The sequence below is a fragment of the Hyla sarda genome, chromosome 11, assembly GCF_029499605.1.
Source record: "Hyla sarda isolate aHylSar1 chromosome 11, aHylSar1.hap1, whole genome shotgun sequence".
Classification (NCBI taxonomy): domain Eukaryota; kingdom Metazoa; phylum Chordata; class Amphibia; order Anura; family Hylidae; genus Hyla; species Hyla sarda.
In genome coordinates, this window is record NC_079199.1 from 30,946,727 (window position 1) to 30,970,835 (window position 24,109).

The 24,109-nt window shown below is 42.1% G+C and overlaps 1 protein-coding gene and 1 long non-coding RNA gene across 8 annotated transcripts in view; one reads left to right on the top strand and one right to left on the bottom strand.

Moving 5' to 3' along the window:
- The window catches only part of SIPA1L1 (signal induced proliferation associated 1 like 1), a 278,502-nt gene that overhangs the window by 19,761 nt on the left and 234,632 nt on the right, over window positions 1-24,109 (bottom strand). For 6 of the 7 annotated variants that reach the window (XM_056545756.1, XM_056545757.1, XM_056545754.1 and 3 more), the window contains 5 exons: window positions 17,580-17,704; window positions 8,919-9,037; window positions 5,257-5,702; window positions 782-1,021; window positions 186-345 (listed from right to left, as the gene is read on the bottom strand). In XM_056545756.1, the coding sequence (XP_056401731.1) occupies window positions 186-345; window positions 782-1,021; window positions 5,257-5,702; window positions 8,919-9,037; window positions 17,580-17,704 (1,090 nt within the window). The remainder of the gene's footprint in view (window positions 1-185; window positions 346-781; window positions 1,022-5,256; window positions 5,703-8,918; window positions 9,038-17,579; window positions 17,705-24,109) is intronic. The other variant, XM_056545760.1, reaches the window with a different exon arrangement.
- LOC130295238 (uncharacterized) overlaps window positions 21,576-24,109 on the top strand; it is a 4,224-nt gene continuing 1,690 nt past the window's right edge. Inside the window, exons 1-3 of the long non-coding RNA XR_008848745.1 lie at window positions 21,576-22,032; window positions 22,120-22,426; window positions 23,114-24,109. The exon at window positions 23,114-24,109 is cut by the window's right edge and continues 1,690 nt beyond it. This is a non-coding gene — a long non-coding RNA (uncharacterized LOC130295238). The remainder of the gene's footprint in view (window positions 22,033-22,119; window positions 22,427-23,113) is intronic.

Sequence of the window (24,109 nt, forward strand, 5' to 3'; positions counted from 1 at the left end):
CATCCCTGGGGGCAGGAGCATCCCCCGGGAATGGTGAAAATAAAGATTTTACCCTATATAACGCTTTGCCAAGCGTTATATAGGGTAAAATCTGATGATTGGTTCCCTTTAAGAGGACAGAGAGACTCAAAAGAACACTGGTTACCTTGCAGAATATATGTAGTTTTTGCATATATCAAATGTACCTTTAAAGGCTTCTCTGATCCAGCAGGTGGCCCTTCCATCTCAATAAGCTTCTTAAGCTCGTCTTGGACTGTGGACACTCTCTTTGGAGAAGCCTGCAGATCCCTTATTGATGCACGTAGCCTTGTGGGTGGCATCTCCACACAATCAATCTGGTGTCTTCTTTTATTGAAGGAAACAGAAAGAGTTCAGGAAAAGGACTTTAAAAATTAAAGACTGTCTGGCTTATGGTGGGTTACTGCATTATTTATCACAAGGAATGAGGAAAGATATGGAGGAAAGCAGGGAAAGGAGAATGATAACTACGTTTGTAATGACCACCACAAAATCATGCATGGATACCGGTTAGGAAGAAACCTGTTCTAAAATCTGTCTTATGTCCTGTGTGTAAAGCGCTGTGTGATCTTTAGTAGTTATAATGTAAGACTACATACATGCAGAAAAAAAGAAATCCCTAAAGTCACAAGAGAAGCACAAGTTTTCTAGTGTAGTCTCCAATGCTGTACATTGCAGTATAGAGCATAGACCCTTAGAACACGTTCCAAGCGATTAGCGCATTACTAGTATAATGTACGAGCAGAACATAAAGGGCTCTTACTTTCTGGAATCCATAAAGCCCACAGAGTTTATAGTCCCTTCAGGTTTTTTCCATCCAATCAGGTACTTGCTGGTAGCACCCTGGCGAGGGTAGAAAGTCCTGGGACCGGAAGGGGAGGAGGAGGAAGAGGAGAAAGAAGGTGCGAGCTGTGGGGAAGTGGCAGAATGAGACTCTTCTTTGGGTGAACTTCTGGCACTAGTGAAAACAACAGGACTTGCTGAGTGCCGAGAGCTCATGGTGCTGGGGGAGAATGAGAGAAAGCTAATCTTAATGCTTGGATTGTCACCCACTTTGTAAATAATCTATACCATATCAAGGGTTGGAACCAGGGTTCGCCACACATTTTAGTAAGTATTGTATCAATACGTTTCTAATCCTGAAACAGTGGGACATCCATGGTCCAAGAGTACAAAAATATGCCCCACAGCAAGGGATTGATACTTTGGTTTTGTAAAATTTAAGCGTAAACTAATTTGGCCAAAGACTTTTCTTTCTAAATTTTAGGAGGAAACATTTAAAAATGGTTTAGGACCTGCCGGAATATATAAAAAGGCACACATTTGCAATGTTTTATCAAGCGGTTGACTGACCAATACAAATGTATGCTCACTGCATCTACGTGCAATGTTTATATGGACCTTCATATAAAAAAAATTAATTAATTAATAAATAACAGTTACTGAATAAATATTAGATTTCCTTTTGGGCCTTTTGAAGCTGGCAATAACTTTGCAAAGCACCACTTTCAATGGAAAGCAACTTTTGTGTAAAACGCTAGTAAGGAGTAAATGAAAGTTCTAGGGATGGGGAGAGTAGGTTGCACATCACTTTAAATGTCACCTGACATGTGCTTCAGTCGAGCAAATAGTAAATAAAAAAAAAAGCAGGTGACCTGTGCACTATGGGCAAACACGACTGTCTGCAGAAACTATATTGGTTTAGGTGCTACGCTGCTGGGCGCCTCCTCCTCTCAACACATTTCAAATTCTCACTTGGCCAACCACTGGCCGTAGCGGTGACCTGCCTCAGCTAGTGATTCATCTAGAAAGAAAGGAAAAGGCGCTCCATAGGGTAAATCACACTGGAAGTAGGGTACGGTTAAAATTAATGAAAGCCACTCTCCCTGGGTCCCTAGTGCCCATTTAAAGGAGCGCAGGGTGAAATACAATAATAAACTGTACTCACCAGCCACTGATCCTTGGTTGTTTCTGTTCAGTCCCTGCTGTAGAGCGCTTCCTCCTCTCCTCTTGCTACACAGAAAATGCCCATTCAGGCAATCACTAGCTGACAAGAAGAATAGGCTTCAAAAGGAACAGCCGGATCAACACTGCGCTGGTGGTACCAAGGCGCGCACACACAGCGGGAACAGGTAAAACCAAACTTAATATCCAAGATGCAACGCGTTTCGCTGCGCATGCGCAGCGAAACGCGTTGTATCTTGGATATTAAATTTGGTTTTACCTGTTCCCGCTGTGTGGGCCTTGGTACCACCAGCGCAGTGTTGATCCGGCTGTTCCTTTTGAAGTCTATTCTACTTGTCAGTTAGTGATTGCCCAAATGGGCATTTTCTGTGTAGCAAGAGGAGAGGAGGAAGCGCTCTACAGCAGGGACTGAAAAGAAACAACCAAGGATCAGTGGCTGGTGAGTACAGTTTATTATTGTATTTCACCCTGAGCTCCTTTAAATGGGCACTATCATTACATAACTCTTTTTATATTTCATCGAGACAAAGCAAGTCTAAGAGACTCTCTGGTTTACGTAGACATCGAATAGTGGATTGTCGTGTGCTTCTTTCATCATTTGTTCTAGTTGTAAGTTGGGTCTAAACAGTCCCTGGGACATTCAAAAGTTGTTGTTTCTTTTTGGATGGGTACACTAAGTAAACAATTCTCTTGTCAATGCCTTTAATTCAGGATCTTCCTCTATTGTGAAATGTAAAGTGGCTTTATGCATTACTTGCTCTTGACAATCTGCCTTACTGCATTGCAGGGCAAGCTGGCTGCTGTTAACACAGTAGGAACACTGTAATGCTTCACTTTCTTAGTGATGGTCACTGCAGGGTGTCCCTGTACTAAAACACCCTGGGATCAAATTAGTAGGCTATTTCTCAAAAAGTGGAGAACATTTATATATAATTTACTTTAGATGCAATCTACCAACGCCTAGATCCTGCTGGTACCAGATAGCTATGGACATAGTTCCTCTGATTCTTATGAGAAAAGTAAAAAAAAGAGTATATATATTTTTTTTTCAATTAATTTGAAGTAAATTTCTAGAAACGCTAGCTGGCCCACAGGCTACATGGCAAAAACAAAGACGGACAAGGCCTTGTATGGATCAAGGGTTTTGGGTAGACAAGGATTGGCTCTACAAAAATACATATGTGATGATTGGGATGATACACCTAGTTACAAACCCTAAAAGCTTCAGGATCGCTATTGGGAATTTTGTGCATACATTTGCATTTCTGCAGTTTAGTGGTTAAAGGGGTACTCCACCCCTAGACATTTTAACCCCTATCCAAAGGATAGGTGAGAACAAGTCTGACTGTGGGGGGGTCTGGCCGCTGTGACATTCATGAACACGGAAGCCTGGGGCTTCAGTGTTCGTGACGTTCCACCACGCCCCCTCCATTCATGTCTATGGGAGAGGGCGTGATGGCTGTGTACTAGAAGTCACACCCCCTCCCATAGACATGAACGGAGGGGGCGTGGCATCATGCACACAGAAGCCCCAGGCTTCTTGTGTTTGTAACGCTGCAGTGCTGGCCCAGAGATCGCGGCGGTTCCAGGAGCCAGACCCCTCTGCGATCAGACATGTTATCACCTATCTTTTGGATAGGGAAAAACATGTATAGGGGCAGAGTACCCCTTTAAGTACTTTCCATATTGAACAGTACAACCAATAAAACAAAAAGATCTAGAGAAACACGGTCATTCAATTCCAAGACGAAGCTGTGCAACCACCTATTGTCTGTAAAGTAAAAAAAAAATTATAATAATTCTGTTTTTAGAGTCCAAATAGTCATGATATTGAATTCTACAGGTTAGCAGACTGTTCAGAATAACAATTGAAGGCAACACTGCATAAACAAGTCTGAGCCCAGCACAACACGGACAACTAAGGAACAGACGACTGCTGCGACAGGACAAGGTGACACTGACAACCGCTGCGCCAGAACAACACTGCGGAGACACAATTGCTGCAATGGGAAAACTACCAACACTTTCTACCTTGAAAATCACAACACAGTAATGACAACTTCCACAAAGCCACATTTAAGACTGCTGACTCAATGACAACTCTATGCAGACAACGGCCAGAAAGACTAACAAGAACACACGTCACGTCAAATGCATCCCAATACAACAGCGGCCTCTGTTACTAGAATGGCGTCACTACTATGCAAAAGTTTACACTTTTGATATAAAAAAGCTAATGTGAAGTTTTCTTTTGTTTTCAATATAAATGTTCAGTAATGTACATCAGGATGATATTTAAAGGGACACAAAACCTAAAGCCTCACATATCCGTTCAGATATTTGTGAAGGTCAATGTGATCTATTGTTTCCTGTTATGAGCCAATACAGGGGGGAGAGACTGATCTTCAGTGTGATTATGTGATAAGACATTTACAAAGACATCTGTCCCCATGACACTTTAAAGGGGCACTCCGCCCCTAGACATCTTATCCCCTATCCAAAGGATAGGGGATAAGATGTCTGATCGCGGGGGTCCCGCAGCTGGGGATCCCCCGCAATCTTGGCTGCAGCCCCATCAAGACATCCAGTGCACGGAGCGAACTTTGCTCTGTGCTGGATGACTGGCGATGCCGGGCGGAGGCTCATGATGTCAGGGCCACACCCCCTCAATGCAAGTCTATGGGAGGGGGCGTGAAAACTGTCACGCCCCCTCCCATAGGCTTGAATTGAGGGGGTGTGGCTGTGACATTATAAGCGGGGCATGACCGTAACGTCAAGAGCCTGCCTCCGGCACTGCACAAGACACTCTAAAAGAAAGCCAGGTGCAGCAGGGAGATCGGGGTGGTCCCAAGTGATGGGACCCCTGCAATCAGACACCTTATCCCCTATCCTAGGGAAAAAGAAGTCTAGGGGCGGAGTACCCCTTTAAGTAACTGATAATTCCATAGGGTGGTCACATTGGTGCGTTCTAGTAAGATATTTTCTTTTCTACTATCTGCATTTTTATTAACAATGTTCGGCATTTTAGGTTTAGTGTTCCTTTAAGAATGAAAACCAAGTTTATACTAATGTGGTAAAGTTTGTGTGGGAGAGGAATGGAATGATTTTGTTTCTAATGTTAGGGGAAAAAAGGAATGGTGGAAAGGAGATGTAACAAAACATGACAGTGTGCTAATCCTCATTCTGCGTACTGTGTCTCTTAGGAAAAGAACCCACCACCGCTGCGATTACACCACAGAGTGACATATGCATTAACACAGGCTGAGATACTACCTGGTATGTGAAGCTGCATCGCTGAGGCTGTAGGCGCTGTTTTCTCTTGTTAATGGTTTGGAGCCCATGGGGACTTTAGTGTGATTCTCCATAGTGACAGGAGATTCCCTCTTCCCATCCAATGCGTGAGAGTCTCTATCACAAGTCCTATCAGATATTAACCCCACATCACTGACACTGTGCCACAGAGGGGCCACTTTCTCTTTAGGAGGCCCGGAGCGCGGAGATGTGGAGGATGCCCCGGGAGTGGCTGAGTTGACATGGTTAGTGGCATATGAAGAAGTGTCTATCCCGCTGTCAGCGGATGTTCCTTGAATATAAGTATAGCTGTTCAGGTCTGACTCCAGCCGTTCCCCGCTGTCATACCACTTCTCTTCACTGTGAGCGCTGGAGGCATTGCTGGAAAGTGTATTGGTGCTTGAATGGCTGGAGTAATGGCTGTCAGTCTGGAAACAAAGGCAATTTTACATTTAGCATTAAATAAGAAAAATTAGTTACCTACTCATTCTACTATGTTAAACCAGTGATGAGTTAAAATACTTTATAAGGGTATTACATGAATACATGAGTGTGGAAAGCAGCACTCACCAGGAAGTTGAGGATGAAATCTTCAAAGCTTTATTAATAAACCCATTAAAATATAGTCATCATCAGTGGATGGCAGGACAGCGGCAGAATGGAGAGGATGGCGTCTCAGCTACTTTGTGCAAGGTCACCCGCGTCATGCGCTTTGTGATGTCTGACAAAGTGCGTGACCCGTCCTGCCGTTCACTGATAATGACTACCTTTTAATGGATTTATTAAAGCATTGAAGGTTTTATCCTCAACATCCTGGTGAGTGCTACTTTCTACATGCTATTCATATAATTACAGTCTATCAATGGACATATAAATGCTCTACCAACCTCTTTATACAAAGCAGAGCTCCTCCTATGTTTCACCGCACCTGTTCTGATATGAATGCATATGCTATCCCAACTACTCGCCTACCAGGTAGTAGCCTTCTCTGAATTGGTGGTTAATATCTTGAGAGACATTAAAGGGGTACTCGCGTGCAAAACTTATTTTTTTTAAATGAACTGTTGCCAGAAAGTTAAACAGATTTGTAAATTACTTCCATAAAAAAAATCTTCATCCTTCCAGTACTTTTCAGGGGCTTTATACTACAGAGGAAATGGTTTTCTTTTTGGATTTCTCTGATGTCATGACCACAGTGCTCTCTGTTGTCCTCTGCTGTCCATTTTTGGAACTGTCCAGAGCAGGAGAAAATCCCCATAGCAAAGATATGCTGCTCTGGACAGTTCCTAAAATGAACAGCAGAGGTCAGCAGAGAGCACTGTGGTCGTGACATCAGAGAAATCCAAAAAGAAAAGCATTTCCTCTGTAGTATACAGCCCATAAAATGTACTAGAAGGATTAAGATTTTTCTTAATAGAAGTAATTTACAAATCTGTTTAACTTTCTGGCACCAGTTGATTTAAAAAAAAAAAAGTTTGCCACTGGAGTACCCCTTTAAGTGGCGCCCCATTCTCTAGAGCGGAGCAGTCCTGAGACTTATCTACCAGATTCTGACAGAAGATAGAACAAGCTCAATCTTCCATTGGAATAAAAGAATTCCGCCAGAAATGTTACCATGATTTACTGTCTATTGATTTAAATGGGATTCAGCAGTCTTATAGCTAGTGGAATTCCGCGGCGGACACCAATTGAAATCAATGGGGCTTGAATTTTGTAGGAATTCTGTGTTCAAGCTTTACTGTACTGCGTTTCTAAGGGTGAATTCACATGCTGCAGAAATTTCTGCGACTGTGCCATTCAATGTGACATACAGATAGGTATGTTCAAAACAATCTCATTCAATCTCAATGTATTAAAATTATTTTCAGTTTAGAAAATGTCTGCGACAAACCCACCGTGTGTGAATATACCCTAAAACTACTAGATCCGGCATAGGCAACATTCGGCACTGCCGATGTTTTGGACTACATCTCCCATGATGATATGGCAGCATTTTGGAAGCAAGAGCATCATGGGAGATGTAGTGCAAAACATCGGCAGTGTCGAAGGTAGTGTATGCTTGATCTAGATCATGCGAGTATACTTCCTATTCTCACAGTGAGGTAAGAAAAAAGGAAAAACCGGCCACTCACCAATCTTGCGTCTTCCAACTTCTTTATTTAATAAAATACTCACATAGATGATTCGGGAAGGGACATAGACAGGGGGGGGGGGTTACAGAAAGGCAACAAGCTCCATTTCCAACTGTCTAGTGCTTCATCCGGCCATGGCCGGATGAAACACTAGACAGTGCGAAATGGAGCTTGATGCCTTTCTGTACCCACCCCCCCTGTGTATGCCCCCTCCCGAATCATCTATGTGAGTATTTTACTAAATAAAGACGTTGGAAGATTGGCGAGTCGCCGTTTTTTCCTTTCTCTTACCTCACTGTGATTGAAGCATTGCTGTTGTAACCAGAGCACCGCCAGACGTCAATAATTGCAGTATAGATATCCACATCCCCTATACATCTCCTAAGGACTCTTTAATACCGGGCTTTCTTGCATAATATACTTCCTATTCTTCATAAGAGTATGATTTTTTTTGTCTTCCATATTCTGTAGCTTTATCTAGTTTTCTGAGTATGCGATTTTTTTTTTTTTTATCATAAGAGTAGCTATACTGTGTACAGGGGTATCAGACAAACCAGGCAATAATGCCAAAATGGGCCCAAAGTCTCATAATAATAAGAAGAAACAGTAGAAGACCCTATTAATATGAATGGCACATGGTAGATTAGAGGCTCTAATTTCACATTGGGGCTAAGGCACTTCATAGTTATTAGAGTATGTTGTATGTTGGAGAAGAGCTGCTGGTGACTGCTGATATATGGCACCAACACTACTAACCCTGTTCTCTGTATTAGGGGAAGTTGGCTGCTTGTTTCTAACGTCCTTAAATGGGCACTGTCAGATACGAAAACTTTTGATATGTTGTAAAGCATGTATAACCAATAGGTTTTGCAATTGCTTTCATTAGAAAATTCTCAGTGTTTCATACTGAAAAAGTCAGTCAAACAACTGCCCCCCCTGCCTGCTTGGACACATACTAGTCCTGCTGTGTCCATGAGTCATCACCTACATCATGGACCCACTTCCTTGATTGACAGCTGTAAGCCCAGGGCTCAGAGCTGGAGGAAAAATCCTCCCACTGTCAGCTTGTGTCCCGCTACTGTCAGTGAGGACAAGCTGGGAGTTGAAGCTTTTCTAATGCTAGGGGAGATGTGAGCAGACAGCATACTGAGGGAGGGGGCGGAGACCTGCATAGTGAGGCCACGCCCCCTTCCTTTGAGAGGAATTCAGACTAGTGAGCTAAATTAAAAGTGTAATAAAAAAAAAAATAAAGGTTCTAGACACATAAAAATTAGATGTACATGATCAGGATTAGGTACTGATATATTTAAAAAAAAGTTTTTTTTGTTGGATCTGACGGGTACACTTTAAGGCAAGGCTATGGTACAGTGAGTACAAAACTATTATGGTACTACACTGAACCATTGAGAGATTTATGTTTTCTGAATATAACCCATCTAAAGCATGTTATTCACAAACAATTGAGAAATGACTAAAACTAATGCATTTTAGGGAAAAAGGAATAATACACACCTGTCCTTGTTTGTGAGGGGATAGATGAAGTACAGGATCCTGGCGTATAAGTCTTCCTGTAGGGCTGTCTCTGTATGATGGATGTACCTTAGACACAGCCGGCATGTGGCATGTTGGCTCTGTAAAACAATTTCAAGCTTTTAGCTTCAAGCAGCTAATGTATAACGGCTCCTTTTACCCAGGGTCAATACATTTCTTAGTTTATTACATCCTAAAATAGTCTCTGGTATAGTTAATAGGCAGAGGATGCTCTTTAGTAGGGACTACCCTCTCTTGGCTATGGCACTGTTTAAATGGATAGCAGGAATGTTATTCTTAGTATGGGGAAGATGAGTGATACTTATGTCAGTAGTCCAGTATAGAAAGAACTTGTCCACTATGTGCAGGATCCTCCATTTACTCAGTAGATTGTATTAAAGCTAAATCCAGCACGCGCAATTTTATTTGATTCAGCTTGTAGCTCTACTTACAACTAACTTTCCATGGATAAAAATCAAAAAACTTTGTAATATATCACGTAACAAATGTCTATTTTCAATTAATGAGACTCCTCTACTCCTACACAGATTATGCACTCTGAATTCATTGGTAGACTTGGTACACACAAGGGAGATTTTCAGCTTCATTGACAGATCTATAGAGACGGCAGGGAGAGGATGAAGCAGGTGTAGAGAGACATATACACAGAGATGCTAAAGATGCTGGAGCTTTTAATAAGTATTCTACTGTCTCACCCTAGTGCTGGACTGACAGCAGTACTGCTTATTACTGCTGTATAATGTCTTCCATGGTGCTGCTGTTGCTTCTGTATTTGTGAGCAGCAGCATCTCTCTTTCTCTACAACTGCTTCCTGCTCCTCTCACCCCCATCTATATAAACTTCTATGGGCATCAGCTGTAACCTGATCTCTCAATAGAGCTAAAAATCTGTATCCTCTCCATACCATGTACCGTATTACTGATTTTACTATTGAATTTGAAGCAAGTGGTCAGTGCAGGGGAGGATTTTTTTTTTTTAACACTATAAAGTTTATCTTCATAAATAACTTTCCATAAAAGTTGTTTAAGCGAACAGAGATACATAAATAAACAAAAGGTTACTGTCTAATAATGACATGTGGATACTTATGATGTTGGCTTTTTAGCACAAGGCGCAAATGGTTAAAACTTTTGTTGGGAATATCTCCCAATGATAAGCTGATACCAGGGTGCCCTGCTTCAAATGACTCTAGATTGTGGGCAACCTCGAAACAGGTGTTTAATGTTAGTGCAATAAACTAGTAGGTGAGTATCTGATATAGTGGACCTGTGTGTAAACCTAGGTCTAAAAATAGCTTTTATTGGTATACATTAAAATAGGAACATATGCAATACTTTTAAAGTCAACTGGTGCCAGAAAGTTAAACAGATTTGTAAATTACTACTATTAAAAAAATCTTAATCCTTCCAGTACTTATTAGCTGCTGAATACTACAAAGGAAATTTTTGGAACACAGAGCTCTCTCATGACCACAGTGCTCTCTGCTGACACCTCTGTCCATTTTAAGAACTGTTCAGAGTAGGAGAAAATCCCCATAGAAAACATATGCTGCTCTGGACAGTTCCTAAAATGGACAGAGATGTCAGCAGAGAGCACTGTGGTCATGATGTCAACAGAGAGCACTGTGTTCCAAAAAGAAAATCATTTTCTCTGTAGTATTCAGCAGCTAATAAGTACTCGAAGGATTAATATTTTTTAATAGAAGTAATTTACATATCTGTTTAACTTTCTGGCATCAGTTGATTTAAAAAAAAAAAAATGTTTTCCACTGGAGTACCCCTTTAAGGGTGCACGATACAGTGATAACACAATATCAAATGCTGCTGTACCAGCTGTGTTTGATATTATTATTGTGTTACCACTGTATCATGCACCCTTAAGTATTGCATATGTTCCTATTTTAATGTATACCAATAAAAGCTATTTTTAGACCTAGGTGTTCTTTCCTATTACAATTAGAGATGAGCGAACTTACAGTAAATTCGATTCGTCACAAACTTCTCGGCTCGGCAGTTGATGACTTATCCTGCATAAATTAGTTCAGCTTTCAGGTGCTCCGGTGGGCTGGAAAAGGTGGATACAGTCCTAGGAAAAAAGTCTCCTAGGACTGTATCCACCTTTTCCAGCCCACCGGAGCACCGGAAAGCTGAACTAATTTATGCAGGAAAAGTCATCAACTGCCGAGCCGAGAAGTTTGTGACGAATCGAATTTCCTGTAAGTTCGCTCATCTCCACTTACAATGTTAGTGCAATGTAAGACAGCCTCCGCTTCTCTCTATTGCTACAGAAAATTCTCAAATAATTTTTTATTTTATACCAAGCAACTTAGAATAGAATTGAAATGTGAGCTCTTTTATGTTAATGCCCATTTCTATTATGTAATTCAGAGACTATAAACACAGGTTTACATTATAAGAAAAGAACCTTAGAATATTAATTCACTGTTCCCATCCTGATAGAAACAAAACATCTGCGAAAAAAAAAAAACCTAAAAACCCACATTCTGTCCCTGTACGAAATTATGGAGCAGTTTAATTGCTCCTTTGTTGAAATGCGCATATACTCGAGCTGAACAGATGGCTTGACAACCCAGAAATGGCCAAAGCCGAGTTTTACGTTACTAAGCAACTCCAGATCTCATGGAATTAATCATTCTCAAGGTGGTTTTGCATGATCTTTTCTTCTTAGCAACCAAACGACTGTCTTGTTCTATATTAGTAAAATATTGGTGCAGCTGAATGCATCTAGCACAGGCCCAAGCACCATCAGCAGATGAAAGGAGACATCCACATGCATCTACAGTGATCCCTCAACTTACAATGGCCTCAACATACAATAGTTTCAACATACAATGGTCTTTTCTGGACCATTGTAACTTGAAACCAGACTCAACATACAATACTACGGACAGTCCAGATCTGTGAAACCTGTCACAACTGACCAATCAGAATTGGCATTTTACTGGTAAATCACCTCTATTACTGAAGTGCATGCACAGACTGGCTGTCTGGTAGCGCCCCCTACAGTACAGGGAGGGACTACAAGTTCTGTATGCTCCTTACCTGTGCCAGGGTTAGCTGCTCCTTTGGACACCAAGTAAGGTCGGCTCCATTTGAGACACTGTGTGTACTGTATAGGACCCTAAAGAAGATCCTGACCCCTACATAAACCATTGTTTCCCAACCAGGGTGCCTCCAGCTGTTGCCAAACTACAACTCCCAGCAGGCCCGGACAGCCAACGGCTGTCCGGGCATGCTGGGAGTTGTAGTTTTGCAACAGCTGGAGGCACCCTGTTTGGGAAACACTGACATAGACAGTGATTACTGCTCCCAGCAGATCTTTCTTTCTTTTATATGTAAGGATTTGCTTTATCTATATTAGTTATCTACTTATTTTCCTTTAATCCTCACTTTTTCCTTTTTTTGAATGACATTTCGGTGGCTTCAGAACCAATTACCAGGTTTCCATAGAGCTCTGGTCTCAACATACAATGGTTTCAACATACAATGGTCGTCCTGAAACCAATTAATATTGTAACTTGAGGGAGCACTGTATACTGCGATGAAGGGCTGCAGGTGATGATGTGCTGACATGACAATAATCTCCCTCCTGTCTCCACTGTCAGATTACAGGAGAGATACATTTTGCCTGTTCTCTGATGGCAGGGAAAGCAGCTACTCCAAGGTATCTCATAACACCATGTTGTTTGTAAAGGGAACAGTCTCAGAGTAAGAAATGGATATATAAAAAAATACACTGCAATTCCTGAAAAAATGGCTATTGCTGTAACAGGTCTTTAGGGTTTATGTGGGCTCCATGATGACACTGGGTCACATTATTGCGGTTTGCATGAGCACATTTTGGCCACATATCGCAGATGTACTTAGGCAACCTGTCTAAAAGCTTTGCTACTGTACACAGTAACATGTTCCTGGTGGGTAAAGTGCAGCAGATCATGCATTTTAGTTCACCATTAGACTGTATTTGGCCCATTAAAGGGAATCTGTCAGCTGCAATTCACATTCCAAACTACTGACACTGTAACAAGGAGACACAAGGTACCTTTTGTATATCTGTCTGTGCTTCCATAGCATAGAAAAAGCTTTTATCCTCTAGTGTAAAGAGTCAAGGAGACACTCCCAAACCCCTGAAGTGCTGAGGGCTGGGAAACCTTCTCACTTCCCCTCCCAACCCTGTCCCTGCATAGGGCTCGGCTTTCTGCTGACTGTCAATCAAGCAGGGCACAGAGCGCACAGCAGCCGATAGTGACGGCTCCCTGCCACTGCAGGTATGCGCTCCGTCTGAACCGTTTGCCGTACTTCAGGACCGTATCTGAATACATCACTTTATACGTACCTGGAGCTCCACGGCAATTGAGTCCCGAATCTAGTGAGCAGGGTGACTAACTGCTCCGTTTTAAGGGACTGCAGTATAGGTGATCCTCCATTGAGGACTATCTGATCTGATTGATGCATAATATGAGAACCAATTGTTTATATCTATCTCAGGTTGTCAATGATACCTGATAGTTTGCTTTTTGTCTTTATTCCCCTGAGGACGGCGCATGATTGCGCTAGAAATGCGTTGGGAATTATACAATATTGAAATATGTTCTATCTGTGATTCTGGGAATTACAATATTGAAATATGTTCTATCTGTGATTCTGTATCACTAAATCTGCATCCTCTAGAAATCTTGTTAACAGCATGGACACCGGACATTGATGTCTATGTGTTATGTGTATACTGCAGTTGACATATTTAATTTAATTTTATAACACTGACACTGGGTGTTTAATTTAAGAAACATTTTAATAGATACAATAAAAGTTATATTTTAGGCCCTCCCTGCCTTAATTTGCACTACTAAATAGGCTTATTTTGTTGTTATTTATGCTTGGGAGCACTATTATGATTTAGGCCCATCTGCTGGACCCGTATAAATTAGCAGACCCATTTTCTTGTCAATCAAGCAGGGACAGGGATGGGAGGAGTTCCAGCCCTCAGCACTTCAGGGGCTTAGAAATGCCTCTTTGACACTTTGCACCAGAAAATAAAAGCATCTTTCTATGTTAAGGAAGTAAAGATGGATATATGTAAGGTACCATGTGTTTCCTTGTCCTAAAAGCATCTAAAAGTGTCGGCAGTTTAAAACAAGAATTACAGTTGACAGATTCTCTTTAAAGTCAATGGGTCCGCTGGAAACATGAAATGGTAGGTAACTTTTTTGACAAGCGGCAGATGTATACCTGTGACATGTAGATGAAACTAGGTGTTAAAGGGGTATTCCAGGAACTTTTTTTTTTTTATATCAACTGGCTCCAGAAAGTTAAACAGATTTGTAAATTACTTCTATTAAAAAAATCTTAATCCTTTCAATAATTATCAGCTGCTGAAGTTGAGTTGTTGTTTTCTGTCTGGCAACAGTGCTCTCTGCTGACATCTCTGCTTGTCTCGGGAACTGCACAGAGTAGAATAGGTTTGCTATGGGGATTTGCTTCTAAACTGGGCGGTTCCCGAGACACGTGTCATCAGAGAGCACTTAGACAGAAAAGAACAACTCAACTTCAGCAGCTCATGAGTACTGAAAGGATTAAGATTTTTTAATAGAAGTACCGTATTTTTCGCCGTATAAGACGCACTTTTTCTTCCCCCAAACTGGGGGGAAAAAGTCGGTGCGTCTTATACAGCGAATACACCCCTATCGCGGCGGTCCCTGTGGCCATCAACGGCCGGGACCCGCGGCTAATACAGGACATCACTGATCGCGGTGATGATGCCCTGTATTAACCCTTCAGACGCGGCGATCAAAGCTGACCGCCGCGTCTGAAGGGAAAGTGACACTAACCCGGCTGTTCAGTCGGGCTGTTCGGGACCGCCGCGATCTCACAGCGGCGGTCCCGAACAGCCCGACTGAATAGCTGGGTTAGTGCTTACAGGACACCGGGAGGGACCTTACCTGCCTCCTCGGTGTCTTCTCCGTTCAGGGATCCCCTGTATGGCCGGCGCTCTCCTTCCTCATCATCACGTCTTCGCGCACGTGTGTCGGCGTGCGTAACGACGTGATGGCGGCGACGGAGAGCGAGGATACCCGTCCTGCAGCAGAGACGTTCCAGAGCGACAGGGACAGCGATGGAGCGACATCCAGGGGAGCGGTGACGGGTCCGGAGCGGCGGGGACACGTGAGTATTACCTCCTATGCAGTGGTCTTCAATCTGCGGACCTCCAGATGTTGCAAAACTACAACTCCCAGCATGCCCGGACAGCCAACGGCTGTCCGGGCATGCTGGGAGTAGTAGTTTTGCAACATCTGGATGTCTGCAGGTTGAAGACCACTATTGGGTTCAAAATCTTTATTTTTTTAGATTTTGCCCCTAAAAATATGGTGCGTCTTATACGCCGGTGCGTCCTATAGGACGAAAAATACGTTAATTTACAAATCTGTTTAACTTTCTGGAGCCAGTTGATATATATATATATATATATAAAAAAAAGTTTTTTCCTGGATAACCCCTTTAATGTCCTCTCAGTTAAATGTAGCTTTCTTGAGATATTACACCATTTAACAGGACAACGACACATTGTAAAACATGGGTTATTCCCAGTGTGGTTTCTATCAACAGCATCATCTGTGTTATGTGTTAGGCCACTGACAGCTCAGCTTTCCAAACTGCATTTTGGAATCCACAATACCATGAATTAGGTGTCACCAATTTATATCTACTGTTTTCTTTCTGTACAAGGATAGTGGAGGGTAGAACTAGATATTACGTCTGTGCCAAACAGATTAATTCCTGATAGATTCCTGATGGGGTTTATTTCATAAACTACAAAGCTTGTATAACAAGAAAAGAGCAAAAATAAATCTAGGCACGCAACACCGTTCTACACCCCTGCTGCTTTATACACCTAATATTTTACTTGCACTGACAGCTTAATTGTGTAATGCAATAGAAATGTAAATCTAAAAGACAAACATATTACCAGTGGACTGAATTCATGTGTGACAGTGTTTACATGTACACAAGCTTCGAACAAAAGAAGAGTATGTGTGTCATTTAAGCAAATAGAGAATGTTCTAAGGTTGCCTGTGCAAATTCCGGTTTTTATGCAGTTTTGGAGGAAAATTTAAAATGGGTTCAAAATGGAGAAGTAGAGTCTGCCTTATAAAATTTTTCTTTAAAGGTGAAGTATCCAGTAGAAAAGCTTATCCAGGCTGTCCGGGCATGCTGGGAGTTGTAGTTTTGCAACATCTGGAGGTCAGCAGGTTGAAGACCACTGCTCTATACAAAGGATGGGGGGATACGTTTTAGATTGCAGGGTCCCCTGGCAATCTCGTGCACAGAACATTGTCTCTCCCCGGGAACGGAGTGTGTCGACCCCCACTGACTTACCCCTCCATGTATCTCTATCTTTGGCTCCCCCATATAGATACATGGAGGGGGCGTGTTGGCTGCCGCTTCGTGCTGGGGATGGTCGACACGCCCTGTTCCTGGAGAAAGCCGGAGTCCCTTGCAGGAGATCGCAGGGGGTCCCGGCGGTGAGATCCTACCCTAGTGATCTATAACTTATTCCCTATCCTTTGGATCAACACAGTAGGGTTTTAGGTTGAACTTGATGGATTCTTGTCTTTTTTTTTTCTTCAATTTTACAAACTATGTTACTATGTATAGTCTATGGCCCTCAAAAGAAGTCCTTCTGTGCTCCCTTCTTGTCTCCTCTCCACGATATCTCTTCATGCATTTTCCTTCGGCTGTCTGGACATGCTGGGTGTTGAAGTTTGGCAATAGCTGGAGGCACCCTGGTTGGGAAACACTGCTCTATGCCAGTGTTTTCCAACCAGGGTGCATACAGCTGTTGCAATTCTACAACTCCCGGCATGTCCGGACAGCTGTAGAGTTTTAGATTTGCAACAGTTGGAAGCCCCCTGGTTGGAAAATGTTGTCCTATACTATAGAACCCAATACCCCAGCACATCACACTCCAATCCCTTACAGTCTGAGTTTATGCCAGAAGTATATCAACTCTTTCTATGGTGAATATGACATATTACGATCAGTTATTTAGTTAGAATTTACGCACAGATTATTGCCCAGAACAGACAATGTCACACCACCTGTACTTCTATCAACGGCATTCGTTTTTGCCGTAATTCATCTTTTATGCTGTAAAATGTATGACTGAGGGGTAATGTTTGTCCTTGAGGCACTAAAAGGTGTGTGGAGACCTTTACACTCCACTGATATGTAAGGTAACTCTGTACCGGAAGGATAAGAGCTTGTTCCTAGTCTCCCTGTTTCACTCATTTAAGGGACTTTGAAGATGACAGATTTATTAGCCAATGCAAAATCGATCCCAAAAGGAAAAGTTATCCACCAGTAGACAACTGCTTTGGGGGGGTTCTTGCCCCTCGTCAGTACAGAGCAGGATGTTGGCTGGCTAGCAAAAAGGTCTTTGTTGGTCCTATAACAGCTGTTCTGTTACATATTAGAACATGGCACTGTATACTACATTTTAACCATGTCCAACCAAGTGTCAAACTGCTGCAAAATAAGAAACAAATGGTTTATCGTGACAAAGAAATATATACTATAGGTTAAGTTTAGTACCAGACATAGATACCTATTTGATCATTCGCATTGTCATCACTCCTCTGCCAGTTGGGTGTAGACTTTCCACTGGCCACCAGGTCCCCCTGTGTATTCTGTCTGTCAATAGAGGCCGGTGATCTTCGTCCAACCCCAAACCTGTTGGAAGGAAAACAAGGCTACCATCACAAATATATATTGGTCATATTCATTGTGGCCTGCGCACCTCATGCATTGTCCTTTGAAAGGTAAAATCCTTGTAAACTTCCATAAATATCACCAGTACTTGGTTTCTTCTTGCCTCACCTGATGCTTGGTAATAAAACTCCACCAAAACGAGATCAAAACCTCAGCTACAATAAGGAAGGCAATACTAAACAACACATTCAATTTATCACTTAAATGTTCGCCTTTAGCCTTCAGGTGGAAAACAGTATGACTGCAGGATCAGACTATACAGGATCAGTTTATAGGGGACATTTATCACTGCATTTAGAGCTTTTTCACCTTACCCCTGGGCCCACAAAATTTTGCATGTCAAATCCAGGTCAGACCGGGTTTACAAACCTGCCTTTGGAGAGCACAAAACGTTGCAGAGGAGAGGGGGAAACATACAAAATGGTGTTATGAAGTGATTTATTGTTTTTTGCTAATGTGCCCCTTGATATGATCATAAATGTGTTGCACATAAGCAACATATGTTTTAACAAAATATGGAGAGAAAAACGTAGTAAAGCACTCATCCGAAGTAGATGCAAGAACGCACTTTTATTCCATGTAGATCAAGGGAAGCACAATGCAGGGAGGGGAGGAAGAAATCAGAGCTCGGGAGAGCTTGTGGTTGACTGTCTCGTTTTGCGGGGTCTTCCCGCTTGATCACGCCCACCAGTGATGCGCACGGTCCCGTTTAATTAGACACGGGTGTCATGGCTAGTCGGCTGACGCATCACAGAGGTTGCAAAGCAACAAGACGTCATCCCGGCGATGCGCCTGAGGGAGGAATACATTTGTACATGCACATGGGGGCGATACCCCGCAATGTTACCCTGTGGAAAAAACGAATGATGGTAAGGGGAAGATAGCAGAAGACAAGGGTAACAGTGAATTGGGAGACAAGTAGTAAATTGATGGACAAAACAATGTAACATTCTGAAGATGATACTATGTATCAAAGGAACGAGTTGAACTCGTTCCGCTCATTGAAGCCGTGGGGTCCCGATACTTCAAGAAGGGAAATCCATCATGCTTCTTTCCACAGTAGGCGAGTGTGTTTGCGCACACCGGGGGCGGGATACCCCTCACTCGTTCCAATACGAAGAAAGTTTATACAGCTGCATAGCCGTTGTGTTCTTATGCAGATGCTCTCCCAGTCTAGGTACGCCTTGGCCCATGCGTGAAAGTCTTCACGGAACCTCGCGAAAACTTAACGTCGAACCTAGGTAGAATCTGTTGCATGGACATTTCAAACAATAAATCACAAATTGTCTCCTGCAGGTGATGAAGTCTGACGTGGATGTTCTCACTTCCTATGTGGAAATCCTTTCCATTACCACTGGATTGAAAATTATGTAGCCAAGTGGTGTCTGATTTACTTTTAAAGGTGCTCCTGACAAGGTAATTTTTAAAAGTTTTTGTCTTTCTGTGTGCACTTAGAGGCTTGTTATCTGCCACTTCTTTGAGCACCAGGTCATCTTCGAGTATGTGCCAGTGTTTGTACATTGTTTTCCTTATGGTGTCAGTCATAGTACTGAACTGGAAGGAAAAATTGAAATGGTTGATTGGCAGTGTTATGTTCTTTTTTTTATTAGTTTTTCTTATCAGATCCATTCTGGATTTTTTTTATCTGCTCTTGCCAGTGCCATATCAAGACATTTTTTCGGAGGTGCTCTTGTAGATGAGTAGCTTGCTGTATGAATACATCTTTGTTTGTGTTGATCTTTTTAAGGGGGTATTCCAGGATTTTTTTTTGGTTTGACTATGCTACAGGGGCTGTAACGTTAGTGTAGTTCATAATATGGCGTCTGTACCTGTGTGTGACGGTTTTGTCACAATTCTTACGTGATTTTCACCTCACTATTTATTTTTACCAGCATACAAAATGACTGTTGTCTCAAATTTTTCCCAGATTGCAATGTGGCCAAGACCTGACTCCCTAGTCAGCTGATGACAGGGAGCCTGTCTGCTTCAATGGGTGGAGGGATCAATCTGCAACTAATGCAACAGCTGTAGGCACCCTGATTGAAAACCACAGGTCTTTTGAATGGATGCAGCATATTTATGTTTCAATGGGTGGGGTGGCTGATGTGTGGGAGGGAGGAAAATGGAATTATGGTATTTTTAGTAAAAAGAAAAGAAAAGTTAAATAGGGAATACCAGTTCACAAAAAGCTAGCCACAGTGTTATGGTAAAGACAAGCGCAGATCCTTCCTAAGCATGTCATTACTGTTTGGCAGGTACGTACTAAAATCACCTTATGGTGGATAATCCCTTTAAGTCGTAGATATTGGCTGTATGGAAGCGAATGTTTCATGTTCTCATGGTGGTAAGAGTTGTAATGTAAATACATTAGTGGTGAGAAGGATTTCCTGTTACCTTGTGTTTCTATTGCACCCTCTCTCAATGTGACAAGCACATCCAGGAACGTGACTTGAGAGGCATCAAAAGGTGGAGGTGAAGGCCATATTCATAGTATTATTAGTGTTCAAGTGGACAAATTGGTCAAAGCTGGATTTATCGCCAGACCAGATGACGAAAATGTCATCCACATAGCGCCTATATAGCTTAAACTGTCTCAAAAAGGGTTTTGTGGATGAAAAGATCATTTCAGCCACCAGGAGGGACAAAAAGATGTTTGCGTATGTGCAGGAGACCGATGTCCCCATCGCTGTACCGGTCTCCTGTTTGTACCACATATCGTCAAACTGAAAGTAGTTGCTGTTAAGGACCAATTTCAGAGCTGTTCTTATGAAGTGAATAAAGGCATCCGTTTTTTCCTACCGCTCTGCTGAATTCTTCAACTGCAGCTACACCTGCCTCATGTGGAATTCTTGTATATAGGGATTCCACATCTATCGATCCCAGACTGTCACTGGTCTCTATTTGGGAATCTTAGCAGCTAGTCGAGATTCTTTAATAGAAATTCTATGGTCTATCATATCCCAGAAATTATGGGTCTCCCTGGTGGGTTATTCACCGATTTGTGGACCTTCAGAAGGAAGGACCACTGAGGCTTAGCTGGAGTTTTGGGAAGAAGTTTCTTGGCTATTTGCTGTGACAGCATATGGATTTTGACTTGTCTTAGAAATGATTGCAGTTGAGATGAGACCTTAGCAGTGGGGTCCGCAGCAATTTCAAGGTAGGTTGTAGGGTCAGAAAGTTGACAGTATGCCTCTCTTTTGTATTGTTCAACTGACATAATCACGGTGTTGTTGCCTTTATCAGCTATCTTGATTATGAGGTCTGGACAGCTCTTGAGCCGTGTTAAGGCTTTTTTCTCTGGGCAACAGATTAGGAATTGGTACTGGGTAGACCAAAGCTTTGAAATCTTGTAGCACTGCATGTGTGAAATGGTCTAAGCTGGAACCGCTTGCTACTGGCAGACAGAAAGTGGATTTCCGGCCTCCTCTAAATTCAGAGACTGTGCGAGTTTCCATATTTTGTTCAGTGAGCTCAGGATTTGCTATGCTCAGCAGGAGTTCTAGATCTCTAGTTTGAGATGGTTCTTTAGCAAAGTGAGGACTAAAATTTGTCCAGCTGAATGGTTCTGCGATGCAAAAGTAAAGACCTTTTTTGAGTAATGACTCGCCATCTTCATCTAATTGCACCCGAGAGATTAATTATAGTGTTTTGTCGTCTTTTATTGTTGTTTCCATGTCACTTTTTTCTTTTCGTGGTGGCGGTTCCTGGTTCTCCTGCTTCCTCTGCGGGTCTTTCAATTAAAGGGAGTGCAATGTCATTTGTTGCTGTTGCTGTGCTAGGTGTGGGATTGTCAGACTTTTGTTGTGTGAGTTTTTTCTCTCCATAGGAGCGGTGTGCGCTAGGACCGATTGGTCTTCTGAGGAACTGGACTCTGGAGTCAGTCGTTCAATAATCCTTACTTTTTATTTTTTTTGTTTAGGATTCTTTCTGTTACTTTTAAATGTGCTGCGCCAGTGAAAGATTTGATTATTCTAAAAATAGAGTCTATCATGAACAAATTTGTCTTTTTTACATTGTTCGAGTTCCACTTGCTGTTGTCAGAGTTTGTGTTCCAGTTTCTCAAAAAATGTATCTGCTGCTGTATGGGGCAGATGGCTCTTGAGTTCTAGTTTACTCTTGCAGAGTTCAGTGGTGACTTTATATTATTTCTTCTCGTTCTGCTGGAGAATGAGTTTAACAATATTCATAGAATGTTGCAAGTGCAGCTCATCCCAGTTTTGTTTAAACTCTTCGTCCTTGGTGAATTGTGAGATTTCTTTATAGATGCGGAGTCGACGAGGGACTCTGTTGTTAGTGATAATTTACTACTTGTCTCCCAATTCTCTGTTCCCTTGTCTTCTGCTCTCTTCCCCTTACCATCTTTTGTTTTTCCACAGGCTAACATTGCGGGGCATCACCCCCACACGCATATACAAATGTATTCCTCCCTCAGACGCATCGCCGGGATGACATCGCTGTGTTAGCTTCTTGTTGCCTAGCAACCTCTCTGACGCGTCAGCCGACAAGCCATGGCACCCGTGTCTATTTAAACGGGACCGTGCGCATCACTGGTGGGCGTGACCAAGCAGGAAGACCCCGCAAAACGGGACAGTCAACCACGAGTTCTGATTTCTTCCTCCCCTCCCTGCATTGTGCTTCCCTTAATCCACAGGGAATAAAAGTGCCTTCTTGCGTCTACTTCGGGTGAGTGCTTTACTACATTTTTCTCTCCGTATTTTGCATTGCTTTTGTCTAAGTAAATGCATCCCTGTGACGCTATAGCACATACCCACATCAGTGGTTCATCTCCATATATTTCTGCCCACATTTCCCGCAGTGTGCGCTACGGAGACTGCTTTTCTCTGTATACATAGTTTTTAACAAGACTATTTTCAGAGTTGCTATTGTATTTTGGATGCGCTGGGGTGATATAACTGGATGCAATTTTGTTTTTGTCGTTTTGTACAATTTACATTGGCCATACTTAATAAACAGCAACTCCACACAATTGAGATCCTTCAGATTAATATGTGGAAATGCATTAAACAGTATAGAAAAATTTACAGTTCTATAGCTATAAACTGCACAAAAGCCCTTTTAGCCAGTGGCAGACAATGTGGGTGCATTTTTAGTAAATGCTGCCATGTTACAGTATATAAGATTCGTAGATGCACTGGGGCTATGGTTCATCTGCATGAGATTTACTAGGACACTGTCTTTAGGATTTGATGCTGGTTACCACTGAACTTGAAAAATGGGAAAATATTTTGGATTGCGTTAAATTTGGAAATACATAAAAAGCGGCTTCTGCTGTAGAGAGAACACAACAGTTTCAATGACGTTTGGTTCAATGTTATTTCTTTGTACAGTAATGTTCTCTGTCTATTTCAGGGATTCACATGCTGAGCCTTCTGGAAAGGAGAAACAAAATGTCCGCTCTGTGCAATATTAACCTCCAAGGCAATCAACAGCCATCACACCGGCATGGAACAGCGCGACATTCACAAGTCAATATGAAAAGAGATCCAACACATTTCTAATGCACGCCTGGCTCTAAGATGTGACACTCTGGTCACAGACACTTCTTAGAGAAGAAGGGACACGATAGCTTTGTTTTCACACATGTATTTACTTACTCACTTTCTCTTAGGTTACTAAATACGGTGGTTCTATATGTAAAAAAAATTTTTTTTATGAATGTCCAAATATGTTCAAAGGGAATTTGAGAGCTTATATCATGCTCAGAGCTGCAGACATGGGTAAATTATAATAGTCTCTTAAATTATGGCTGTTTGTAAGATTATAAAATTTTCCTTTCAAGCTTAATTGAGCACTGTCAGATACAAAAACTTTTGATCTGTTGTAAAGCATGCAAAACCAATAGGTTTTGCATTTGCTTTCGTTAGAAAATTTTCAGTATTTCATACAGAAAAAGCCAGTCAAACAACTGCTTGGACACATACTAGTCCTGCTGTGTCCATGTGTCATTACCTATGTCATGGACACACTTCCTTGATTGACAGCTGTGAGCACAGGGCTCAGAGCTGGAGGAAAAATCCTCCCACTGTCATCTTGTGTCCCGCTACTGTCAGTGAGGACAAGCTGGGAGTTGTAGTTTTGCTAATCCTAGGGGAGATGTGAGCAGACAGCATACTGAGGGAGGAGGCGGAGACCTGCACAGTGAGGCCACGCCCCCTCCTTTTGAGAGGAATTCAGACTAGTGAGCTAACTTAAAAGTGTAATAAAAAAATAAAGGTGCTGGACACATAAAAATTAGATGTACATGGTCAGAATTAGGTACTGAGTGATATATTTAAAAAAAAATTAATTTTGTTGGATCTGATGGGTACGCTTTAAGTGCCAAGGAGGTTTTGCCAAGCTGCAGCA